Here is a 25,773-nt window from a genome sequence, read left to right on the forward strand (position 1 = left end):
CCTTTTGACTTTGTAAATGAAACGGTCCACCTACAAAATTGATGTGGGTGCTGGTCATTTAGTTTCTTTGCCATGTCATAACTTTGGAGTCTTGGGATCTTTGGATGTTTCACATTAACACGGCCCTCGGCAGAGATTTGTGTGACCCACATCACAAACTGATCTAACAAGGCGTTCCCTTCATTTTTGTATGATTGTTTCTATGTCAGCAAGATTCATGAAGAAAAGCCTGAAAGTATTTAAGAACTTGAATTTCTCGTTGGACTCGTACGGACGATTAGTCTGTGAATTTAAGGTAGGGATAAGTCATGCGAAGATTTGGCTTGTAAACACAAACGCTCAAATAAACTGAGTCATGGTTTGTTTTTCCTTCTGACATTTTTGGTATGAAGGAAACTGATACATTTGCTGTGGAGACCTTCTGTGCTGAGTCGAGTTTTAGGAACACTTTCTTAATCTTGTATAAAAATAGTTTTTTTGTTTCAAAAAGACAATTTTTGTTGTATTGCCTGTTTGCTTCCATGGAGCTCATCCACATAGCAGAGATGAGGTTTTGTAACAAAAGTACTCACTACGTATTTTTGTGTCTCCCTAGTAAGCAGCAAAATATCCAAGTAACGTGTTTCTATTAGAAACCTTTTTTTTTTTTTTTTACAAAGAGGTTCATAGGCTTTCTGCTCTCTTTCTGTTTTTGAGGACAAATCTGAAATGGCTCAGTTTGGTAAAAGAAAAAAAAAGGGTTTTAGCCAAACTTATAATCTGCATATGTCAATGCAATGGACACAAATAAAACGGTTCTTTGCACTCAGATATTTCCTACGTAGAAGCAAGCCACATAAACAAAGTGTTACGTATTGCAAGGGATAGCAATTCCTGTGAACGTCAAAAGCCATGGAGGGCTGAAAGTACCCAGCTCTACCCAGAATGAGGCAAAATGGTGTGACACAACAGTGTGGTGACTGGTTAACACACACACAAAAAAACCACAGGCATATATTCTGTTACTGTGGCGTTGCTATTGATGGTGCAAATGAAAACAGAAAGAAACCCCGTGTGGCTCAGGAGAAGATCCTACGTTTATTATCCCGAGGAAGTCACCAGAACAGGTGAGTGGAAAATCCCAGCAATTATCCTGACAGAATAGTTTCAGATATTACAGTAAAACAGGTGCACGAGAAGTCCCACTAAAAACAGGGGAACAGCACCGGGCTAGTCGTGTCCTGCACATTTAATCTCCCTTCCATAAATAATAAATATGATTGCAGGTTTTATCTGATACCAGTCGAGCCGTCAGTCATGAAGTGAAGCCCCATCTTTTCGTTGCAAGGTTTATATCTATAAGCTCATTAATCTCCCGACTGAATTTAATCTCAGACGATTGCCGCTTTTAATAATTCACAAGAAGAAGGAGCAGGTAGAGAAGGGTGACTGCTGGCAAAGCAGCGTTCCCATGCAGGAGCAGAATGACTGTCTCGAAAACCTGAATGTATGAATCACTACTATCTGGCCAACACAAATTTATTTATTTTTTTGTTATGAAATTATTTTTGAATTGAGTACCTGTAATGTTTGAGGAGTACAAAGACATGCGACACATAATTCACCGTCCTGATGCTGTATCTGAGCCCAGCGCAGCTTGTGATTGGCTCCTCTGGGACAGCATCCTCATGTTGCAGTCTGCAGGGAGGTTAACCCTGTCCCCGTCTGCCTCTCGGCCTCACGTCCAACCCCACAGCAGCGTGCCGCACAGCAAACAAACTGCTAAATCATCAATGTGCTCATCCTGGCAGAGGCTTTTGTTGCCAGCGACATTTGTGTTAGCCCGCTTGGTAAGAGCTAGGAGCAAGGAGCTTGAGCAGCTCAAAAGGCTGCATGGCTCTTTTTTTGTTTGTTTGTTTGTTTTCTAACGATTTGGTAAAACTATGTAACACATGCAGGGACTATGCGTACACTGCAGCAGTTTGCAAATTAGATTTTCTCATGCATATTTGCTTGATGAAAAAAAAAAAAAACCTCTACATGAGAGTTAGAGTAAAAGTCTCCTTAACCTAGTTTATTCATAATATGTACATACCATTTCAGTTTTATTTGACAGACCCACCCTGACAGAATGAAAACACATGTAGATGATCAGGGGTTCTCTCAGCACAGACACCATCCACCACCTAAATCAGAAACTTATATTTCCAACACTAAAATTAGAAAATGAACCCCCTCCCACCCCCCCACGAAAAAAGGCAAGAAATTTAGCAGTTGGAGTTATGTCTTCTTTCAAAATGCATCTAAAAGCTTTCCGGGTGTCATCCTGCCTTTTATCTGCAAAGCAAGAGCTGCTTGAATCATCCCATTAGCAGAATTATGACAAGCTTTTCCTTTGCCAAAAAATAGATGAAGCGCAACAAGCCCCTAATCCTCTTGAGAGGACTGCATCCATCTCCAGATTCAACAGGTGGTCTTGTAAAGGTTAGCACTTTTCCTGGATCCAGTCTCTGTTGTGCTACTTATGCTGATTGTCTCAGCTCTGCTATAAATCCTCAGGCGAGGTCCAAGAAAACGGCGTTACTGTGTCCAATCAATTCATGCGCGTTGAATCGGACCATACGCAAGGAAGCAGACTGCGTGGGATCTTTGATTTTGTAGGGTTTAGGAGATCTAAAGGGTTATGTTTTTCTTTTTCTAACCCTTTTAACCCATCAAAAATGATGAAAATGGATCCTTATACAGTGGTTTGTAAATGTATCCATATACGTAGTTTTTTTCAGGTTTTATCACCAACAAACCCTTAGGGTTTCCATAGCATATTCAGAAAACAGTATTATGATCACCAAGGAAGACAAACTTATACAGAGTTTTAAAGCAGATTTGGGTTACAAAATAGTATCCGAGCTTTAAACATCTCCTGGAGAATTGCTCAGTCTGTTATCTGAATATAGAAAGAGTCTGGCATCCAGTTAATCAGGAAGATCATGAAAAAGCCAGCATAAATGTAGAAGAATGTGCTATGGTCATGTAAAGCTAAACTTTGTGGCCTTCTCTGTGTGACATAAAGCTTGAAATGCACATCATCCTGAACCCAGGGGAGTTAAGCAGAGCTGATGACAACGTGGATGGGGCAAAACACAGGGCAAGTCTGCAGGAAAAACTGCTACATGCCTTACAGCAGCACAACAGTCCTGAACACCTCCAGAGCAACAAGATAATGTTTTATACAAAACCTCATTTGTCTGCTTTAATGGCCTTGTCAAAGTCTAGCCCTAATTCAACCTGAGGATCTGTAGCCATGAAATGGAAAATGATGCTCTCCATCCTGTCTGTGTGAGCCAGAGCTGTTCTGGAAAGAAATCTCACTCTGGATGTGCAAAGTTGGCGCAGACACAAACCCTCAAAAAGACTTGAAGCTGTGATTGCATTTTAATTCAGTGACAAAAAAAAGGTGCAGCTATACTTTTGCATGGCACTCAGTTCGTTGTATTATTTGTTAGCAGAATGTGAAAACACAAAGTCAAATGGCTGACCTTTGCAGATGACTGGTTCTTCTATGTTTGTCCCTCCCCGAGTTCTGCCTCTCCCTTTTGCTGACCGTAATGGAGACCAGCATGGGGTCCAGACTGGTTCTGAAGCGGTGGCAGCGTGCCCCCCCCATCACTGTCACCCAGAAACAGGAGCAGTCCCGGGGGAGAGAGGGGCACTTCAAATTCTGCCCACTTCAAAGAGCCCTCTGATCAAGATTGATTGCTTGCATTAGAAATACAACTAAACTTAAACGGATAAATTATGGCTGTATTAGATTTCTTCAACAGTCTAAATTTTCTGTCCGTAAATATTTGAAGAAACCTGATTGTGTGCAGAACATTAATGACAGCGAAGCAACGCAGGAGGTTTAACGAGGATCGGTGAGTGTGGCCGCTTGCCAGACTGCATGGCTGGTTGAAGGAGCTCCTCCCACCTTCTTCTGCTCTCCCCCTGACGCTGCAGCAGAGGACTTCAGCTGTTCTCCAGCAGCATTTCACCTCTGCACAGATTAGCGGCGGCAGCAGCAGCAGCAGCAGCACCAGAGGCATGCAGGGCAGGAGAGCAAGCCAGCCCGTAGCAACGCACTCTACCCCGGCTCTGTAGCCGGAGGGAAACCCGTAAGGACAGTGGAAAAATCAAAGGACCATTTATCATTGGGCACGTTTTCTCTCTTTTTTATTTTTTTTTCTCACGGAAAAGCTTTTTGTGTTGCCAGGGAGGAGAAAGTCCGAGCAGGTAAGCAGCAGGCAGCAGACAATATAACCTTGAGCGCTCGATTATGTTGCAGCTGCAATTTTTATTTTTTTATTTATTTGTTTCTACTCGTTTATTTCCTCCAACATACCTGCCTTACTGAGCCACACTCATTGTTCTGCTTTGATTATATGTGATAAAGGGGTGGGTGGGTGGAAAAAACGTATCAAAAATGTTCTGTTTAAGTAATTACAAGGCGGGACTATTTTACCAATTTACTCACTGGAGCAAAGCAATTTGATCTAAAACCTCATTTTTCAGAGCCTCAACCCTCTTAACACGTGGAGTGTGTTCGTCGCATACCTAAGAGAAGTTTAGTCAGATACTGAAAAGATTAAAAACAGCTCAGAGTTGGAAGTTTTTGAGAAGTTTTGGCGGACACCCCCTTCCCCTCTCTCTGACCATAAGCAGAAGAACAGGTTGCGCCCCCCTCCCTCCTCCTCTTTCTTGGTGAATGAAGGGGCTGCTGTGTGGGTGAGCAGGCGTGACGAATGCAGCGCCCGTTCAAAGTGAGTGTGTGTGCACACACACTGTCGTGACCTGGTTATCAGACTGGAACATAGACAAATGGACGTCCAATTATTGTGATCATGAATGAATGACTAGACTCTGGACATCACACTCTCTGAAAAAAAAACAATTAAGCTTCTTGGACACTGCAGCACATACACTGTAAGTCTCAAAAAATGACCCCCAGGGTCTAGTGCATGCATGCTTTCTGGTGCAGACAGATTTAATATTTAGATAAGGTATAACTTTATCTGTTTTTAGAGCGTTGCTGTAAGACACCTCACTTGCCACATCTTGTTTTTAAAATGCATACATTTAGCGAAGAGCAATGCAAAACTTGAATACCTCATGAGGAATGAGGACGATCACTTCAAGGTTCATGATGTCTGCCTCAAGTGGCACCAAAAGCTTTAAATCCCACATCCACCATCAAGCTGGTGACTCCTGGCATACTAGCGAGACATTTTTTTATTTCTTTTATCCGTCAGGGCTTGTTGCAAGGCTGATATTTTTGCTTTTCTCTGTCTGTGTGTGTGTGTGCTTTATATGAGGAAGTGAGAAATGCTGGACCTTGAGCTTGAAAAGGTGTGGGGAATGTAGTATAAGGGGTCTATCTTTGTTCAAACAAGAACCGCTGTCCACGGTCAACAAGCAGCAGGAACACCATTCGATAAAGTCTTAGTCTTGTGTGGCTGCATTTCAGACAACTCGTAATAGATTGTGAAGTCCAGGACCCCCTCTAGGTCTATCAGCTCTTTGTGACGGTGCTCTGAAAATGTGCGAGTCTCTATATCTCATCGCATGACTCGTGGACAAGGCCACGAGATGTTGGGCAGCGCTCTGCTTCCTCTGTTGTCGCAGGAACGGTTAAACAAACAGTGAGCTCGTGGGTGCTTTCCTGCTCATACTAAGTCAGAAAGAACAAAGAAAATGTAAACAGGTATTATCTTTACCAACAGAGAAACTCCTTATGACCACGATAGGATTAGTAGATCTCAAGATTGTTCTGCTGGTGCCGTAGATTATATCTTTTTTTTTTTTAAACACTTAACTGTATTATTTTAATATGCATTACTTTTTACATAAATGTTCACTAAATACATTTTTACAGCTTTCTTTCGGAAAGGTTTTTGCTTATCGTCTCCCTTTCTCAAATATTCAGCATCTGAATAGTGAGCTGATCTTGACATGAGTTGTAGTAGCACCTTGTTGAGAAGCACTTGTACTGTGTTAAGATTATTAAAAGAGCCCCAGTTACAAGGAGACAAGTCCTCTGAAATGTGGCTCTTCGCCTCACTGTCAGTCCAGTCAAACAGGACATGACCACTCAGAGGGAGGAGTTATGTGCGGCTCAGTTTTGTTTGTTAGCAAGGGAGCGATGCATGTGGAGTTGGAGATGTGGGCGTGTGTGTTGTTGCACATTGGCGGGGGAAGGGAGCTTGTTCTGGGTGCAAGATTCACCCTGGTGAGACTTGTGCCTTTAGACATTCCTGACATGCCGACCTCTGGGATGTTTGAGGCTCCTCCGTCTTCTTCTTGCTTGTCGGGGGGCTGCTGAGGACTCTTTGTAGGGCTTTCATGTTGCTGGGCTTACTTCGGCGAGCCTTTTGCTTGAACGGAGACCACATGCCCTCTAATTTAGGAGGCCATGGGAACATATAGCAGAGCACATATTTGGTCATCTTGAGTTACATCTTGGGATGACCCTCACGTTCTTATCGCTTGGCTGTCGTGGCCTGTTTCACTCAATTTCTTTTAATCACTGGCGTCTTTGTTCTAAACCTGGCATTTAGACTTGTTTTGTAAAATTATTAGCAGCAAAATGTAAAGGATGAGCTCATCAATAGTTTGTTCTGGCACTCAAAATAAAAATGATCTAATTTTATCTCCTGGTTAATTATGTTTCCATCTTCTACCATCTTCTGATGTTCCTCCTAGCCAGCCATGAGAGCTGATCCTCTGTCTGGAAGATTCCTTCGCCACCTCCTCTGACCAAATCCGACTCTCAGCAAACCGAAGATGTCAGCCTGTGGCGACTTTGCAGAACACGTGTGGAAACCCGGCTCTTGCAAGAACTGCTTCCACCCGCTCAGTGCACACAAGACTGGCCGTGTCTCCGATGACAACGTCCCGCCAGCTTGTTTGAAGAGCAGCTTGGGAGGTGATGAGGAGGGTGCAGTGACTGCACCTTCGCCCTATAGCAAGCCGACCATTGCTGTCAAACCCACCATGATGAGCTTTGACACAAGTGAGACGAAAGATGTGAACATGAACATAGAACAGGTGAGCTTCTTAAATGATTGCCTGTACTTCACTTTCTGACGTTTTTTTTTCCTGGCTTTTAATGAGGTCTTTTTTTTTTTTTTTTGTAGCAGGACAACCCAAAGAGTCCAAGTGAGCGAATGGGTCTGAAGAAGCTCCAAAACATGTCACCACTCTACATTGATGATAATAATGGTTGCAACAAGGCCCATAAAGAGGCGGGTCTTCAAAGCCCTAATGCCAAGATTGACTACAACAGCTGCCTCTCCTTGTCCCCCAGTATCCTGCCCAAAGACTCTTTCTTCATTAGTAATGTTTATGTCAGCCAGGAGGAAGGAAGAGGTTCGAAGAGTTTCAAGAAAAATGCCAATGGAGAATCATGCTGGCAGCAGAATAATGCGCCAGCAATTGGGCCAAAGAGCACTTATAATGAAAGAAGTAATTTTAGGGAGTCAAATGAATCAACAGTGGAGGTCCCTTTGTCAGTGGATGGTGTTCCTTCTGAACACACCACAGTTCATCGCAACCCTTTTTCCAGTAGTGACATCAGCACAAAAATACCCAGCACTTCCACTGCCTACACCACAGTTTCAAGCGTGGAGTCTACAAATCACATTAGTCCAACATCCCTCAGTCCTATTCCTGCTCTGTCTAAACAGAACAGCTTCTCAGACTCTCCTTCTTCCTATCACAGCAGTACTGATTCCCTTCCTGGGCCTGATGGATCAATAGAACAACAGAACGGGCTAGGGATACACCAAAGTCCATCAGCCACAGGTAGTCCAGAGTCAACTCCAAGCTCTCCGAGTGTTCAGGAAGACTCTGAACCAATATACGCTGAAAGCACCAAGAGGAAGCCTAAGCCACTAGGAAATGGACTGCTTTCCTCTCCCGAGTCCCAAAACCAGGTTAAGCAATCCAAGTTCTCGGAGTCTGAACGTTCTGGAGAAAGTCAGCGCGCCACCATCACCGTAATGGCTGCTCACACAGAGGAAAACAACAGAACTTTTTTCCTAAGCAGCCCAGATTCGGGTGTCGGCACCCAGTGCCACTTTAGCCCTACAGCATGCAAAGACCCCAGTAGCCCAGCCTTCCGTTGGCCCAGTCCCAGCTACAGTGTACCTTCTCTTGGCAGAGAACCCTCTTTGTCCCCCAACCTGCACCCAAAGCCCCAGTCTAGCCCACCCATTCCTCCCAAGAGAAGCTCTCGCTCCCCAAAACTAGGTACCTCTAGCCTCTCACCATCCATGTCTTCTCCAATCCTCCTTCCTGAATTCCCTAAACTCGGCACATCTAGCCTCTCGGCATCCTTGTCCTCCCCTATCCCGCTCCCAGAACTCCCCATGCTCTTCCTCGTCTCTGCGAGAGAAGGACACTTCAAGGGCCCCGCAGACAACCAGTGCGCAACATCCGAACGCTTACACAAGTTCAGCCACCACAGCCCTGGCTGGAACTGCCGCATTGAGGAAGAAGAGGAGGAGGAAGACCGGAAAGGGATGGAGAAGAAGAAGAAGCAAGTTGCCACTAGTTTGGGAACAACGTCCCAGGGGACGGGACTCGTCAATGGTGCTGCTGTCTGGAAGGAGGCCAATGACTGTAAGACCCACAGCAGTCCCCCTCCGACGACAGAGCCAGGCACGGCCCCCCCGGCTGCCTCCAACAATGATGCCTGTCAGCGGGAAACCGAGGGCACCAGCACAGAGGAGGAGGGCAAGCATAGCGAGAGCATGCCGGCCAGGCAACCGTTGCATGGAGGCTCGACAGAGCTGCTGGCTGGGGGCAAAGGAGTTTCCAACCTTGACCTCAACCCACCACCTCCCCCACCTAAAAAGCTGCACAGGTAAGAATAACAAAGATCTTGTTTGGATTTATGCTATGGGACAATAATGCACACAAACATGTCATCTTATTTTTTTTATTAAATATCATAAATCCAAAAGCAATATAATTATCTGATTTACTTTTTTTTTAAAAAAGTATAATGTTGATTGGCAAGTCGAAGTTAGCAGAGGGACAATATGGAGTCAAAACTATAAAGATAATGAGGCGTCACTGTTTAAAGTACAATTTTTGATGTTTGTTTTCCAAAAATAATCTCTACTTTTAGGAAAATTTGAGTTTTCCATTCCTCAAACTTTTGTTGCAGTATAAACAATCTTTATCCACATGGAGGGAAAATTGCATTAAAACTCAGACATCTTAAGCAGCAGTGAGTCTAAATTATTATTTACATTCAGACAGCGGCGTTATCGAAAATCCGCTAGCTCTTTAAACACAATTTGGATGCCATTGCCTATTTGAGCCCATTTTTATTCCACTATGGCATGCACAAGTCTAGAAAATGGTCTCGGCAGATAATTTAGCACTTTCCCCATGCAGTAGGTCTAAATTCAGATATGGGATTTTCTCCCGTGTCTGGCGTGTATATATAGCTGCGTTGCTGCTACAGTGCACACGCTCACTTCTTGCATTTAAATGCACCTTACTGCAGTCATCTCCATGTGAAACCTCCAGTGCCTTCTCCTTTCATAGCATCATTATTCAGCCTTGAATTGGCCTCCATTCTGACGCTGTGTGATCATTCAAACCATTGGGGCATAATCCTCAATGCATGCCTTGTTCTGTTCCTACTGGTATTGTGACTTCTTCAGTTCTAATTAATGCACAAAATGGGCCTGGTAGATAGTCCACTGCTGTGTCACGTTGCTATAAACTGTTTAGGCTTCCGAACAATAAGTCTCATTGTCAAATAAACTGGCTTTTTATTCTTTTTTTGTTGTTGTTGTTCATCACACACAAAGTTTTTATTTATTTTTTTAAACATTCGTTTGCAGCCTTTCAATATTAACCAACATATTTGCACTGTAGCCATACTTCATGTTCGTGAAGTAAACATCTGGGTTTTTTTTTCCACTTAACGTTTGTAATTTTGCCCAGTTACCACGTGGATAAGAATACATTCTGCAGTCTGAGTCAGCAATCCACAACAGAAAAAGAGAAGGGGCCCTCGGTTTGGTGTTTAAAAGAGGATCAAATGATTCCCTTAAAATAGACTTTTCTTTGTCTGGGCTGGTGAAGATGAGGTGTAACTCGCCTCCAACCAACTGTTTTTTTAATAATACATTTTGTCCACTTGAATCAGACACACCAAAAGCCTGCTATTGTCAAAAATGGCTGATCATGTTCTGTGGAGTAGAGCGAGGGCTGAGGGGAATATCATTTTGACCTTTACACCAGCAATTATAAAAGGCCTCAAGTTGATCCAAATTAGTAGGAACTGTTGCCAATACACTACTAGCCTCTCTGAATTTCTTGAACTGCTTTATCATAGACTCAACAAGGTGTTGGAAACCTTTTTTTTTTTTTTAGAGCATTTGGTCCCATCTTGGCATGATGGCAATACACAATTGCTGCAGGTTTGTGGGATCATCCATGACACAAATCTCTTGTTCCAACACACCTCAGTGGTGTCTTTTTGATTGAGGTCTGGTGATTGGTGAAGCTGAAGTATAGGGAACTCCTCAAGATGTTCAAGAACCCAGTTCGAGATCGTTTGAGCTTCATGACAGAGGCCATAAAACCTCCCACCAATCTGCTTTAGGGTTCAAAATGTGCTTTCCGAAATGCTTTTCTGCCAACCTTGAGTGTAACAACCTTTGAAATCAAAGGTATTTTTGCACTCTCAACTGCCTCTCGCTGAATATTTTCTCTCGTATTTTGATCATTTTCTTTGTCCCCGAGAAATGACTGCGCATGTAGATCCCACCTGGTCAGCAGTTTCTGAAATGTACAGACCTGTCTAATGCTACATTCAAAGTGACTTAAATGTGCCACCTTCCTCATTTCGGTGCTTGATTTTAACTTCAGCAGCCTATCTTCACCACTAAGTATCAAAATGCATGAGTTGCTGCCACAAGCAATTGAGCAGCTTTGCCAAATAAAGTGATTGTGGAGTGTATTTTGGGTTATTTGGTTATTTTATATCTTAGTGTTTCAATATCCATTATGATTTCCAGTATACATTTGATATCATTCTTGATTGTTGGTCAGCAGAAAAAACTATTCAAATATTTTAATTTGAAATATTTGAGTCACAACTTTTACATTATGTAGATGATGCACACCAATATAATTAAAGTAAAAAAAATAAAAGAAAACTATAATCTGTCACAAGATCCAGAATGCAAAAAGGCATTGCAATTTCTTTAATGTGTCTGATAATAGATGCATTACCCTAACATAAAATGTTATACTAAGTATATTCAATTTTGAGATATTGACATTTATGAAGTCTCTCTAATCATTAACGTCATTTAAGTATATTTGAAGATTTCTTGTTCTCTACCATTTTGTAATTTTAAATTTGGTGAGCATATTGGCAACATATTATATAAGATTTAAATGCTTTTTAAATCAAATTGGATAGATTTTTCACTTGGATACATCTTGTGTTACATTTTTGAGAAGCATAAAACATTTTGATTTACAAGTCTGCAGGATTCATAAATAGTTGACCACATTTACATAGCAAACTGAGAACAGATGATGCACCAGCTTCTTGAAGGAGTGTCCCATTTCTCAGTGGGATCTCTAACCCCCTACCTGAATTAAGTGCCAAGGCAAACAGAGAGGTGTGAGAATGGCCTTAGGACATGGAAATGATATTCAGCCTTTAGTTTGGTGTTTATCAGAACAATAGGTCATAGGATATAAATTTTGACTTTTTATATTATTTTTTGCAGATTTTTATTGGCAGAAGTTGTATTAATATTTGTTTAATGAATGGAAACTCTTGACCACCACCCAAAGTCACATGTACATCCTCTCTTGTGAAAGAACATTTTGATTCTCTGAATCATTTAAAAGCCACAGATGGCTTGAAGAATCTGCCTCCCAGAGTGTTTTATCATGGTTGTAAATGGTACTTCGTCGTCTTTATCTATTCTATCCGGCACCGTACTGCGTGGTGCGTCAGACTGAGACGACCGTGTTTGTACCTGTGCCCTCTGTCCTACGTAGTCTTCATAACTAAGAAGGTGTGTCAGCTGGCCATCGATTGCTGCCAAGAGGCGGGGCTTAAGTGAGCAGATTGTTGCCCCTGGCAGCTCCCAAACTGTTCCGGCTTGGCTATCGGTTACAGCCAGTAGAAGTAGAATTTATAGACCAGCCTCCTGGATTCAAGTCCACTTGAGTTGGACTCGGGTTTGAGCTGCTTCCTACTCAGCAAACACATGTTCCAAAAGGCTCTGCCCCTCCCTCCACAGAGCCACCCTGACATGTTTTATGTTTTATTTTTTTTCTGCAGCACAACAGATAGCATCTTGTTGATGCCGGACACACTTAGAGTTTACTCCACACTGGTGGAGCTGAACAAGGGAATGCTAAATATAAGAAACAAGTGCTTATATTCCACACATCTAACGGACGCAGTTGCTTTTTCCTGCTGAGACACTTTAAATATCCTCATGACTCGCGTGGAACCAGGGTTGTGTTACTACACATGACAGGGCTTTAGAGAGCCACCAGTCTGATCCAGGGGCCAATTTTGTGTGCCTGCCGACCCGGCAAGGACCTCTGCTTCGGCAGCATGAGGTAAGCACCTGATAGCTGCTTCTTTTTTTTTTTCTTCTTATGTTTTACAGTTGGAGATGGAAATTTACAGGACTTTTTTATGAGCAGTCTCATGATGGGAAATGGTGATGTTCTTGTGGTTCAGTATTGGCTTAAAAAAAAAAAAAAAACATTTACAGTAAACCACTTTTTTTTTCAGAAGCGTCTGCATTTTCACACCTTTATCAATAGCTTGGTTACCAAAGCAGAACTTGACTTTTGTTTTCACAACCTGCACGGGTGTTAAGGTAGCTGTAAGTTTGGAGAAAACCTGAAAGGTAAAATATGTACTTTTGCTCTTATAGATGAGAAGTGACAAAAGGAAAATGTACAGAAAAGTCTTAGAGTGCAGTTAAGAAGTAGACGTCTGACTGAGGGGGCGATAACAAGCCAGACTGGAGCCTTGTACAAAAGATAACATGGATTTGTGTCAAACATTAATGGATCTTTGGTTTATATGACTAGATAGCCATGGTGACTCTACTACAGTCAAAGCAAAGGAACAATCGGTTTCTTTCTTCTCTGGACCATATTGTAATGTACGGGAATTCCACAACAAGGGTAAAATGTAATCCAACACGGAAGATAATAAACTATGTAATTCGGGATTAAAATTGATAGCAGAGCAAAACATAGTTTCAATACTGATTAAGCATTTGAACAGAACAATCTTGGTGTTTAAGTATCACTGCAGAAGCAACACTTTGCCTCGTATGGTAGTTTTTGTTTCTTACTTCAAACTGTCAAGCTGAAACCTCAACCACAGCGGTGCAGGGAAAGAAATGTTAGAATTCACAGAACCTTTTATTTTTCATCTTCCTTCTTTTGTACTTGTGATTCTATCTTGGGCGATGATACATTATTATAACAGCTCTTATTTTGCAGCTGTGGAAATGATATTTGTGTTTGTATTTTAAGTCAAAGCAATCAGATCACGTTCTACATTTTTTACCTCAAGTTTTTGTGTTGCTATTGTTGTTCCCTGAAGCCATTATGTTTTTAGTCAAGGGTGTCCTACTCTGAGAATCTGAAGCCATCTCTTCTGTATATAAATTTAAGATTATTGTTCTAATATAGCATCTTTGGGATATTAGAAAATCATTCAACGATGTGACTAATCCACATTTGGTGCAAATGTGCTTCCAACTCTCAATGGTCTTTAGTATCATGGTCCATCCAACAGACTGGATATGTCATTGCCATGCAAAGTCAATTCAACATATCATGCAGGCAATTTGTGTATTAATAACTGATGAGTTGCTGAACTTCTGCGCACTTTCCCAAATGTGAGAAAAGTGCTTCTTTGATGGTGTCACGTCATTTGTTTTACCACAAACTGGGGCCTCTAATTTCAATACAGGAAGTGAAACCAGTTGAGTGAGTCACAACAACACCATGGCTGCAGCTTTTAGTCTGTGTCTCCTTTAACCCAGAGGGCTATCTGCAGCCAGCTGCATGTAACTCCACTCCGGTCTGTTTTTAAAGTCAGGCAGCCTCCTGTTGCCCTGCTTTTTTTAAAGACAACGTCAGGACTCTGTGTGTGTGTAAACAGACAGAGGCTGCCATGCACCGTAAGGGTATCTGTTGATATTTAGCGTCTGTGTGGCTTCTGGGTTGATAAGCGGAGACACCTCACTTGACGAGTTTATCACAGTGCTTCACGCCCGGCAGGAAGGATGATTAAATCTACGGAGAGGAAACGGGCAGCAAGGATGTTTAGGCTAAAAGTGAGCATCCCACTCGTGGGAATGAACGTGAAATCCACCGGCAAATCATAGCGTTTTGAGAATACTTCTCAATCCTTGCCATTTTGTTGAAACACGTGCAAAGAATGAAGTTTTTTTTAAATTTTTTTATGCATGTTTTGAATACACACTTGCTCAACTTGAGCGATAAATGCAGAGACACACTCATGGACTTGCAATCCGTACATTCATTACCATTTGTCCCCGTGCCTCAGCACTTCCCCTGCCTTTCATCACACCTCTTTTGTCTGCAAAACGACAGCGGATCCTCTAGCTAGCGCACTGGCCACTGAGCGAATACCCTCACCCTTTGTCTCCCCCACTGCACTCCACTCCTCCTGTCCTCCTGTTCTGTTTGTTCTGCTGATTTATGTAGGAACTGAAGTCGTGGAGGAGTCAGTTTGAAATGACGGAGAGGAACGATAAGGGAGAGGAACGGGTTCTAGCCCTCCACCCCTCCGAGCCATTTAGGTGTATAATGAGACGAGTGAATGGCTGTCAGTCAGCCTAATTGGTCAGCTTCTGGATTAAAACTCTGCTCATGGAGTCTTTTTGGTGGCATTGTGAGAGGCCATCATGTCAGTCAGGAAGTAAAAAGGAGGAAGGAAATGCTTCTCCCTCAAATATGAAAAGGAATAAGTCTTGATGTTGGGTCGTGTTTTATGTCATACATGGGATTATGAAACAAAAGCTCTGTACCTACAAGGTTGAATGTTTTCCCGCATTTTGTCACAGAACAGTTACAAACCAGAGGGTTTTTTTATGGGTATTTTATGTGCAAAGTAAATGGTAAATGGCTTGTACTTAGTGCTTCATTCACACACACACATCCACACGCTGATGGTGCCAAGCTACAGAGGAGCCACAGCAGCTATCTTCTTTGTGAAGAAGGAAAAATGTGACTGGCTTTCTGTTTTTTTTTTTGTTTGTTTTTTTCACAAACAAAAATCTATAAAATATTTGCAATAGCATTGAGCCACTTTTACTCTGGTACATATAAAAGAATGTACCAATTGTCTTCAGAAGTGACTAAGGGTTTTTTTTTTTTTTGCTTGAGTTTCTTTTAATTAATTGTGAAATTGCCTTTCCTTTTTCTCATGCAATGAGATGCTTCATGTTTAGAATGTCAGGACATTGTAAGCATTACTTTTTGTTTTTAAATCAACTTGTGGCCACAGTGATTAGAGTTCAGCAGAAGTTCCAGAGCTTCGACTAGTCTCACGCTGCAGTTTTTATAAGTTTGTAAACAACATATTCATGAGGATCTTTCTGTTTCAGCAATAAATCAGCTCAGAACAAAGAAGTGTACCTCGCTGTGAGGAAGTGGAACTACTCCTGACCATTTAAAGTAAAAACAAATGTACTCTTTCGCCTAGATTTATCAGCACCAAAACATAGAAAAAACAAAAAAAAACAGCCAAGAGGAAGCGAATCAGTTCCACATTTACAAACGGTCACATCAAAACATTACCATTTTTGCAGCAAAAGTGCAAATACCGTGGTTGGCCTTGCTGACAGTTTCCCCTCACCAATCATTTTGAAATTAGTTCACACAATTTTTTTTTTCTCCCCTCTTGTTACTTTAATTTGCTACGTTGTCTCTTACAGGGTGAGTGGTAAGATGAGCGGCAGCACCGTGGAGTTGAACTGCAACAGCCAGCGAGGGTCAGCAGAGAGCCCCGAGTCGTCTGTACGGAGCCTGGGCAGCATTAGCCTAACAGCTGCGTCCACTGACAACCTGACAGCTGACACCGGTAAGTCGGTCACAACAAATCACGTCAAGTCAAGAGGATTTACTCCAACAGGGATGTGCACAGAGAATCCAAAGCGTTGTCTCGTGTTTATAGGGGTTAGTTGCACTGCTGCTCCCTCACATTCAGCCCCCCGAAAGAGGAGATGTTCTGCTGCGAGGTTATGTTTGCCCACTTATCTCTTGCCTTCCTTATTTTGTTATGACTGGGTGCGTTTGAGATTTCTAAAGTCTTCAAACATATGACGTGGCTCGCACAGTGAGTGGCATTTGTCCTTGGCGTATCGGCTGTAAACCTTGGTGGCTCTCAGACGCTTGTAATTGCTGCAACTTCCCGTGCAATGCTGTTTGAAGAGATAATTATGGACTCTGATAACGAGGGGAAAAAAAGGGTTTGGCTACATCCTACAGAGTACGTCTTTTTTTTTTTCCTGCCTTTATGCGTCTCCCCTCACTGTGAAAGCAGTTATTGAAGACTGCACAACGCAATTACCTTGTCGTCTGCCTCCTCAAGTGTAATGCGAAGCCTTTAATTGAATTGAATGGATCATAATCGGGTGGAAGATGTTTTGAGTGTTGACTTGAATCAGAGGCTGTGGAAATTTCCAGCTCTTCTGAGGAAACGAGGTATGTGTTTATAGCTAAGCAGTTAGATAAGGGGGTTGGATGGTCTAACGAGGTTTACAGTAAGAAATATATGAATCAGTCAGATATGGCTCTAGTATTTCTAAGAAATAGGAATAATACTTAGAATTCGGCTTGTTTTCTAGGTTGACGAGCTATTCCTGGATGGAATGACAGAACAAGAAATTATTTTTCTTTATTTATTGCAAAGACACTCAAAGAAAATAAATACATTTGGTAATATAAAAAACAGAATACTCAATCAGACTGAGATCATACCAGAAGCCACTAATGTAAATTTTTCTCCTTCTTAGGGTCTCGAGATGCTACGCGGATGTCTTGTTCTTCGCCGTTTCCCAGAACTCCTGTGGCATCAGCTCCTGGTTCTCCTCACTTGTCCTCCTTCAGCAGCTTAAGCACCCAACCGCCTCCTCTGCCAGAGAAGAAAATGGTCAACCGCACCGTGTCGGCTCCAGACACAACCAATGGGAAATCCTTCATCCGAGCCTACCCGCGACTTCCGTTTGCCGGCTCGGAGAGCAACATGTGTCGCTCCGCTGATGCCGGTTCCCGCACCAGCCTGCTGTCGAGCCCCGTTGACCCCCGGCCTGTTTTCTCCTCCAACGAGTCCCTGGAGCGCTGCCACCTCCCTCTGGCTAGGCCCTCGAGGTCCCGGACTCTGGATGAGCAGCAAAAGACCCAGGGGCGGTTAGGCGTGCACTGCCGAACCAGCATCACCTGCTTGTCCTCGCCGCAGCTTAGCGCGCCCTTTTCGGCCTCGGAAGCCGGCTCAGCGCCAAACCTCGGCTCGAGCATGCAGCTCCAGACTCTTCTGAGCAACATCGACAGCAGGGAAGGGGTGTACTCCAAACTGGGTGGCCTATATGCGGAGTCCCTACGACGCTTGGCCCTGAAATGTGAAGATCACTTTACTCGCTCCCAGAAGAATCCGCTTAGGTTTGACGAGAGCAACTGGTCGCTATTCAGGCTTACTTCCAACAAGCCGAGCTGCAACGCAGGAGATGCTGTGTACTACTCTGCTGCCTGCGCCTCGGACCCCAGGAACTCCTATGCTGTGAAGGTAATCCTTGAATACTGAAATAAAATAGTGTTAGTCCTATACTCTTGGTTCAACTGACAACTGAACAGCTAGTGAACTGTCTGAGAATTTCCAACGAAAAAGAGTTTTATTTCATTACAGAGCCCTCAGGACATAGTGGGGGTGTACTGATTCGATATTGATATTGGAAATTGGTCCGATTTGTCAACCAAAAAAAAGGAGTATTGGATCATGCAACCAAAATCTCCGATATAAGCATGCCGACAAAAGCTCTCCGTTCCAGCATTTAGTCTGCCCCAACATTTCTCTTCTGCAGTGCTTGTATCTAGCATGCAGATCCATTGGAAAATAATCAATGGGTCAGTTGTACTCTTACCTCTTGTTGTTGACTATTGTTTTCTGTTCGAGCACTGTCACGTGATCAAGGCGTTTTTAACACTACACTACAAAATAAGTAACACAATTACATATGATCCATACTGGTAACATATTGAGTCAATATTGGTATCAGACAATAGTGAGAGCTGCAATATCGGTATTGTATCAAAAGCGAAAAAGTCTTATCACCTATAATTTGCCAGTTTCGCCTCAGTGCAATTTTTAAAAAATCTTCTTAAATTTCCGTTTTTGCTACACCTTGAAAATTTTTACTAAATTAGTAACTTAATGCAGAAGTTTTCTAACTTTTTTTAGCGCAACGATTAAAAAGAGAACTTGCTAAAAAAAAAGGTTTCTTGATGCCCTAATTCAGGTGTGAAAGTTGGATGTTTTAACACCCAACAGCAGAGGGAGTTAGTGATCTGGATCAGTAATGTTTGTCCACGATCTTGTGTTCAGTCTGCACTGTAGCAAAACTCCAAGTAACCACTAACTGAACAAAGTACTTTCACTACCGCTTTGGGTTTTGAAACAAACCACAGCATCAGGATCGATGTTTGCTTGGGGTTAAGAGCTCCATCATCCTGGGTCAGCCTGCAGTAGAGTTAATGTTTCTCCAGAATTAAAAGGAGTCAGATGAGGTGTTTCTGGTATCTGATCAGGATACCTAATACAAGTCACCCTTTGAAGGTTTCTCGGACACATCCAGCTGAAAAAACATCAGAGAGTTTGAGGACTGAGCTTCCCTCCTGCTGCTCCGGCGAGAAATGTATATAAGCACAATAAATAGAAGTAAAACGCAGCTTTGTCTCAGCAGCAATATCTGTCTCATCATTGAATGCTTCTGAGGAAATGCACGATCTGTTCTCACAGTCTGATGTAGCAATAGGAGAAGCTTTAAAGTAGGGAGAAAATAAAAAAATAAAAATTATAATCCCTTTTTTTTATCCACATCCATAGTCTTTGATGTGAATTCAAAGACTATTGACCATTTTTTTGACAGGATTACGGGAAGTTAAAACAGGACAATGTAGGAAGCATTAGACATTCAATTGCTGTGTCGAGCCTGTTCACTCCTGTTACTTTAGCAATTGTCTAGTGGGTGTGAATGTTATAAAACGGTTTGAAAGTTTAAAGAAAAGCTGTAGAAATGAAAAACATGTGGTTGCAGTGTTGTTGGTCTACAGATGGGATGGTTCCCGATGCTGTTCAAACCTTCAGACCCCAGAAAGTAAACAAGCAGCGAGCAGGGCGTGGATTCAGTCTCATTGATCTTTGTGCTTGAGTCTTTATTGCAGTGCAAAGCAGCAGCTCTTTGTGCTGCATGCGTTACACCACAGACTAGCCTCCCAGACTGTTGCTTAATATCTCCAGCCACAATTAATCTTTACATTCCAGGAAGGATTTACAGTCAGACAAACCACTGTTGTCAAGGCTAACCCGCTCTCACACTCACACTCACACTCGCACACACACACACATGCATACAATGCAGCATGAGAGCATCCTTCAGAACTGCTGATGATATATATTTCTGCAGCCACTTTGTGTTTAATAGGCTGTCTGTGGTGTTTAATTATTTTTATGTTTCAGACATGTTGATTCTTAAAATCTGTTCCCAATAAATGTTTTTAGGAGAGATTAGCAATCCAACCATAGCCACAATAAAAACATTGTTAAGATTTTGTGAGAAGGGTTTTTGGTGGTGTTGAGTGTTTCCCATGACAGTTTTTTACAATACTTAAAGGTCCGGGATTTATTTATTTATTTATTTTTTTTGAAGTGTCTTTTTAAAGAATGCGAGCAGTTAATAACTTGCCTATAAAGGGAAAAAAAGAGGTTCAAGCTAATGGCTGGTCTGCGGCGGCAAAGACCGAAGCAGACTTTAGTCAACAACTCCGATCTCAAAAACATTGTTGTGGTTTCTGCACCATGACCACCATCATGTTTGCACTGAACGATTATTTACAAAGGAGTGGATTATTATGAACAAAGAAATTTAATCTAGAAGGCAGTGCACCACCAATATTCTTCCTGTGTGAAACTAACGGAATAGAGATTCTGAAGAGAAACTTCTGGAACACAACTTCAGTTGCCAGTGCTATTTGCGATGCTAAGCTAGTAGCTACTACATAGCTGAAGACCAAAGTGGACTTCAGCAACCTTAAAACAATTCCGATCTCAAAATTATTCCAGTATATCTAACGGCATTTTGTGAACCTTTAAATACTCCATCATGATTGCATTGGGAGGTTCATGAAGAAGCAAAGGGCTATTTACATGTGGAAATGGAGGTTGGAGGCAGTACACCACCATTAATCTTCCTGTGTGAAACGAATACTGAGAAACGAAGATGCAGAGTTTAATAGAAAAGTGAGGCAGTGTACAGAAAAAAACTAATGAACAACAAAATCACATTGAGCAAAGCTATTACAACTGTAATAGCATTGCTTTTACCCCAGCTTTACTCCATCCATCCATTTTCCTTAATGGGGTCGGGAGGGTTGCTGGTGCCCATCTCCAGCTAACGTTCCGGGCGAGAGGCGGGGTCACCCTGGACAGGTCGCCAGTCTGTCGCAGGACACAGGACAAACAACCATGCACACACACACTCACACCTAGGGGCAATTTGGAGAGGCCAATTAACCTGACCAGTCATGTTTTTGTACTGTGGGAGGAAACCAGAGTACCCGGAGAAAATCCACGCATGCACAGGGAGAACATGCAAACTCCATGCAGAAAGACTGGGTCCGGGAATCGAACCCAGAGGCTTCTTGCTGCAAGGCAACAGCTCTACCAACTGTGTCACTGTGCAGCCTCCCCAGCTTTACTATTATGTTAAATGGTTTACATGTTTCATTCTTTATGGTTCTCACAAGAAGTGATGCATCACCTCCACCCTTCTTTTCTTGTGTAAATCATTAACTTATTTGTTAATCACAACCTAATGCATTGTTTTCAACCTTTTTTGAGCCAAGGTACATTGTTTTAATTGAAAAAATCACGAGGCACACCACCAACCAAAAATGTAAACAAAGATACTCTGTAGCCGCCTATATTACATATATAGTCATTCTTATCAAAGTGTCTTGAATAAGAATCAAACACAAAAATTATTTTTATTATATTTTACATTTCTTATTTCAAATTGCACTTAACATGTCTACTTCAAAAATACACCTGAACAGTGAAACACTGTCGTGTGATGCATGACTGTAGTAACATTCATGCATCACTAATTCTCTTGTTTTAATGTAAAATGCTCTGTACCTACTGCCATCTAGTGGTGATAGAATTACATGATTACGCCACTAGTCACTGCTACGGCAAAGACACTCAAAGATGGCATTATTTGCAGATAATTAATTAGTTTTCAAAAAATATTTTAAGACCAATTACCGTATTTTCCGGACTATGAGCACACCATACTATAAACCGTACCTTCAAAATTTTTGAAGCCCCCTCCGCCCCCGCTTCCCGGAAACTTACACCGGGCTACAGGCTGCTGGTATCTCTGCCGCTCTCTATTTCCCATAAGGACCCAGCATAGGGCAGCAGAGGGCTGTGTCCTAATAACTGCTGGATATATTAAGGACGCAGTTCTCTGTCTCCAAATCCGGTGTTGTTCACGCCGAGTTTACGTGCAGCGGCTTTATTTCCCTCCTGTACTGCCTGATCGATACTCCTCAACTTAGAAGCTGCATCATATGAGTTTGAAAACATTTCTCCGTCGTGCCTGCTGCTAGCATGTGCTTGTTCTAAATGAAAATTAGCGCGTTCTTCTTTGATTTCCAATTTTGACTTCCCATGATTCACTTCCTGCTAAAGAGCTCCCTGGTGGTTGTAGAAAAATCCACATAAAAGCCGCATGTTCAAAGTGTAGGAAAAAAGTAGCAGCTTATATTCCGGATGGATATACGGCAGTTGTTCATAGGTATATTAAACATTGTTTACTAAAACAGATTTTATTTTATTTTTTCCTCTGGGCTCCTAAAAGTCTGCTTTGGAGACAGGTTTCAACCTTTGGGTCCAAATGTGTATTTACTCTAATTCAGGGTTGCTCAAGTCCAGTCCTCGAGAGCCACCATCCTGCAACTTTCAGACGTTTCCCTGCTCCAACACACCTGAATCAAATGAATGGCTTGTTCAGAGCTGATCCTGGTCTGTTGGAGTGAGGATGCATCTAAAAGTTGCAGGACGGTAGCTCTCGAGGTTCAGAGCGAAGACCAGCAACCCGTCCAGGTTCTCAACCAATGATTGTACACTGCAATCTCCATCCCTCGTGATCCTGCAAAGATAAGCAGGAATAAACAATGGTGACCTACAGCAATCAAAATATTGTGCATATATAAATCAGAAATTGGGGGGGGGGGAAATGCTATTTCCATTAATAATTTTTTTTTATTATCAAGAGCATATGTACCTTTTTACATCCAATCTGTCTTTGACCTTTCTCACTTCCGCCTTATGTCGCTTGCCTCACAGATCTGTAAGAGTTCATCCAATGATGCCAAACAGGGTCATCTCTATGGCCTGACGGTGCAACAGAGCATCCCTCCTCACTTTAACATCCAGCAGGATTGTGGTCACTTCCTCGCCTGTGTTCCTCAGAGCATGCTGCCCTCAAATGAAGTCTCTCTGCCTGCCGCGCCGGCTCCTCCATCGCCCCAGTGCGCAGCGTCTGCTCAGGGTCAGCAGGCGGAGCAAGAGAGAGTGGTGGTCATCACGCCTGAGATTCCCCATCAGACCACGGCTGACTTCGTTCGGGAGTGGGAGGCGTTCCATAAGACTCAGCCCGAGGTCTACGAGCGCCGCGTTTGCTTCCTGCTTCTGCAACTCTGCAATGGCCTCGAGCACCTGAAGGAGCATGGGGTCACACACCGTGACCTGTGTTTAGAAAACCTGCTGTTGATCCCTCACCAGCAAAGGCCCGCCCACCTAACTCAGCAGAGCGCCGCCGACGGCAGCGCCTGCAACGGTGCAGCTGCTGGAGACGTTCAGCGCCACCTCCCCCGTCTCCTCATCAGCAACTTCGCCAAGGCCAAGCGGCGCTCCTCAGAGGACGCCGCTTCGACGAACGGGGACCCTCGCGTCAAGCGCGACCACGCCAGACTGGCGCCCGAGATCGTCTCTGCTGCTCAGTATCGTAAATTCGACGAGTTCCAGGCCGGCATCTTGATCTACGAGCTTCTCCACCTGCCCAACCCGTTTGAGGTGAGTCCAGCGCTGAGGGAACAGGACTACCGCTGCGAGGACTTGCCTCCTGTGCCCCCTATATCCATCTACTCCTCGGGCCTCCAGAGGCTCGCACAGCTCCTCCTGCAACCCGACCCCATCAAGCGCATCCACATCCAGGAGGCCAAGCGGATACTACAGAGCCTTCTCTGGGGCCCCCGGAAAGACCTGATGGAGCAGCAGTGGGAGCGGCACAGGCGAGGCGGGGGCTTTGTTGACGGGTCCCGAAACGAAGGCCTGCTCAACTGGCTGGATGTGAAACGGGCCCTGCTGATGATGAAGTTCGCCGAGCGCTCGCTGGAGCCAGAGAGGAACGCAGAGCTGGAGGACTGGCTGTGCTGTCAGTACTTTTCCACGGCTCACCCGCTGTCTCTCTGCCACACGGCCGAACTGCTCTACTCCCTAAAGTGACGGCTCGCGCGTGCGAGCCGCCGCGTCAAAATCACGTGTTAACTTGTGAACGTGCGAATGAGAGTCAAAGATAATGTCCAGACACTACGCACTGAGCTATGAACCTGATAATGTTACTTCTGCGCGCATGAGAGCCAGAAATCAAACCATCTACACACTCTGTGCTGGAGTTTCTTCACCAATGGCAGCCCCCATGAAGACAGGATCAGAGGACCCTGAAGAAGTAGAGATGCACCAATCAAAATTTGGGGGCTAATTTACAAAATCTGTTTTGCTTTTTGTTTTTTAAAAAAGGCTTGGACCTGTTGATAGGGATTTCTCTAAAGACCAGAAAATAGGAGTTCAGTATTCTGCCATGAGTGTTTGTTTAATCCTTTATATTAGGAGTAAAGACTTCATCTGTGTGTGTGTGTGTGTGTGTGTGTGTGTGTGTGTGTGTGTGTGTGTGTGTGTGTGTGTGTGTGTGTGTGTGTGTGTGTGTGTGTGTGTGTGAGAGGGACAAATTGCTGCAAACCAGGTTTACTATCATCTGAAAAAGGGTTACATAGTTAACATTTTCTACCAGCATTAGCATCATATATTGGTGATCAGACACAACTGACACTGCTGTTTCCATGGTTCTCTGAGGTTGCCAAAGTTTCCAAATGCAGCATTTTCTACAACAGGCAGCAGTTAAAAGCTTGAAAGGATAAACCACTGCAACTTTGTTGTAACTCAATTAGCATCCCCGTTATCTGCTCTCTTGCAGAACTAGATGAAACCATGTTGTAGAAAGTTTTAACGTTCTTCACATCTTTGTTTCTCCTGATTATAGTTACCACGCTGATCCAAAAGATGCCAAACTGTAAGACGATTTCCACCTGTAACGACTTCCTCGGCAAATAGTGCTGTCAGCATATCCTGGTAGCTTCTGTTGTGGCGTATTCACTGATCTGGCTGGTCATTGGTCAAAGCCGACCAAGCTTTCAGCCAACTTTCATCGCTACAAAAAAAAGTGATTGACAAAGTATCATTACCAAAGTTTCTTATTTAACATTCTGTGTATTTAATAAGTAGATGTGGAGACAGTTTATGCACTGTGGAAGCTTATTAACTTATAACCCGATAATGTGTCTGTCTATAACGCGTAGTTGTCTAAACGTACAGCTCATTTTTCTCCATTTACATCTAGTTTCTTCTCAAAATAAGATGTTGATTGTCGATTTGAGCCTGTTGTACCTTCTCCTCCGCACTCTAAGCCGCAGGCACATAGTGCTCTACTGTGAAAGCAACTGGATACTGGTTTTACTGGCCAAAACGATCAAACACACCTGCTTCTGTATTGACTGACAAAGTTTTCCCAAGCCCTACTGACTTCCATCGCATATTTAAACGTTCTGACATTTGTTGAGGTGCCTTTTGTTCATTGTACATGTTCCAGTGATTTGAAACCAAGTGTAAATATATTTCATTTGTCCTTTGTGAAACTGGCCTTTCACAGAATGTTCCGGTAACAACTTTGTACAGTTATTTGTAAATGATTTTCAAAAGCAAACGTGAGCCCAAGCAGGTCTTAAAAAGCCATGAATATGAGCAGCAGGTGTTATTTATGACGTATTTTTGTTTTCCTACGCAAGTCACTGGAAGTTTTTCTGAGTTCACTGTCTTTTTTTTTATATATATATATATGTATAAATTTCCTTTTGTGACTATTGTTGGGTGCAGAAAAAGGCTCAAATGATCTGTTTTCTGCTTTTTTTTTTTAAATCCCCAATAAAAATGTTCAAATGAACTGTTCGGTAAACAGCCTGCATGCAGGTGTTTGTCCACAACTAATTTAGATTTCTAACAAGAACAAACATGCTCTGGACTAATGCATAATGGATTTGATTTTCTTTTGTGTGTGTGTGTCTCTCCTACTTGCATCGCTCAATAAACTGTGA

At 43.0% G+C, this 25,773-nt stretch overlaps 1 protein-coding gene across 3 annotated transcripts; it reads left to right on the forward strand.

The window, feature by feature from the left end:
* The first annotated feature begins 2,807 nt into the window (after nt 1-2,807).
* On the forward strand, nt 2,808-25,587 carry prag1 (PEAK1 related, kinase-activating pseudokinase 1). Of its 3 annotated transcripts, none has more exons than XM_008424426.3 (6): nt 2,808-4,248; nt 6,715-7,059; nt 7,152-8,878; nt 16,002-16,147; nt 17,082-17,848; nt 22,691-25,587. In XM_008424426.3, exons 2-6 carry the CDS (start codon nt 6,796-6,798, stop codon nt 23,849-23,851), a joined length of 4,065 nt encoding a protein of 1,354 aa, XP_008422648.2. In that variant the 5' UTR covers nt 2,808-4,248; nt 6,715-6,795; the 3' UTR covers nt 23,852-25,587. The 3 variants fall into 3 exon arrangements, with proteins under 3 accessions (XP_008422648.2, XP_008422646.2, XP_008422647.2); XM_008424424.3 differs by having other exon boundaries at nt 2,809-4,248; nt 7,149-8,878; XM_008424425.3 differs by having other exon boundaries at nt 2,809-4,248; nt 6,719-7,059; nt 7,149-8,878.
* The last annotated feature ends 186 nt before the right edge of the window (nt 25,588-25,773 follow it).

This window comes from Poecilia reticulata, chromosome 12 (assembly GCF_904066995.2).
Source record: "Poecilia reticulata chromosome 12, P_reticulata-male-v2, whole genome shotgun sequence".
Lineage (NCBI taxonomy): Eukaryota > Metazoa > Chordata > Actinopteri > Cyprinodontiformes > Poeciliidae > Poecilia > Poecilia reticulata.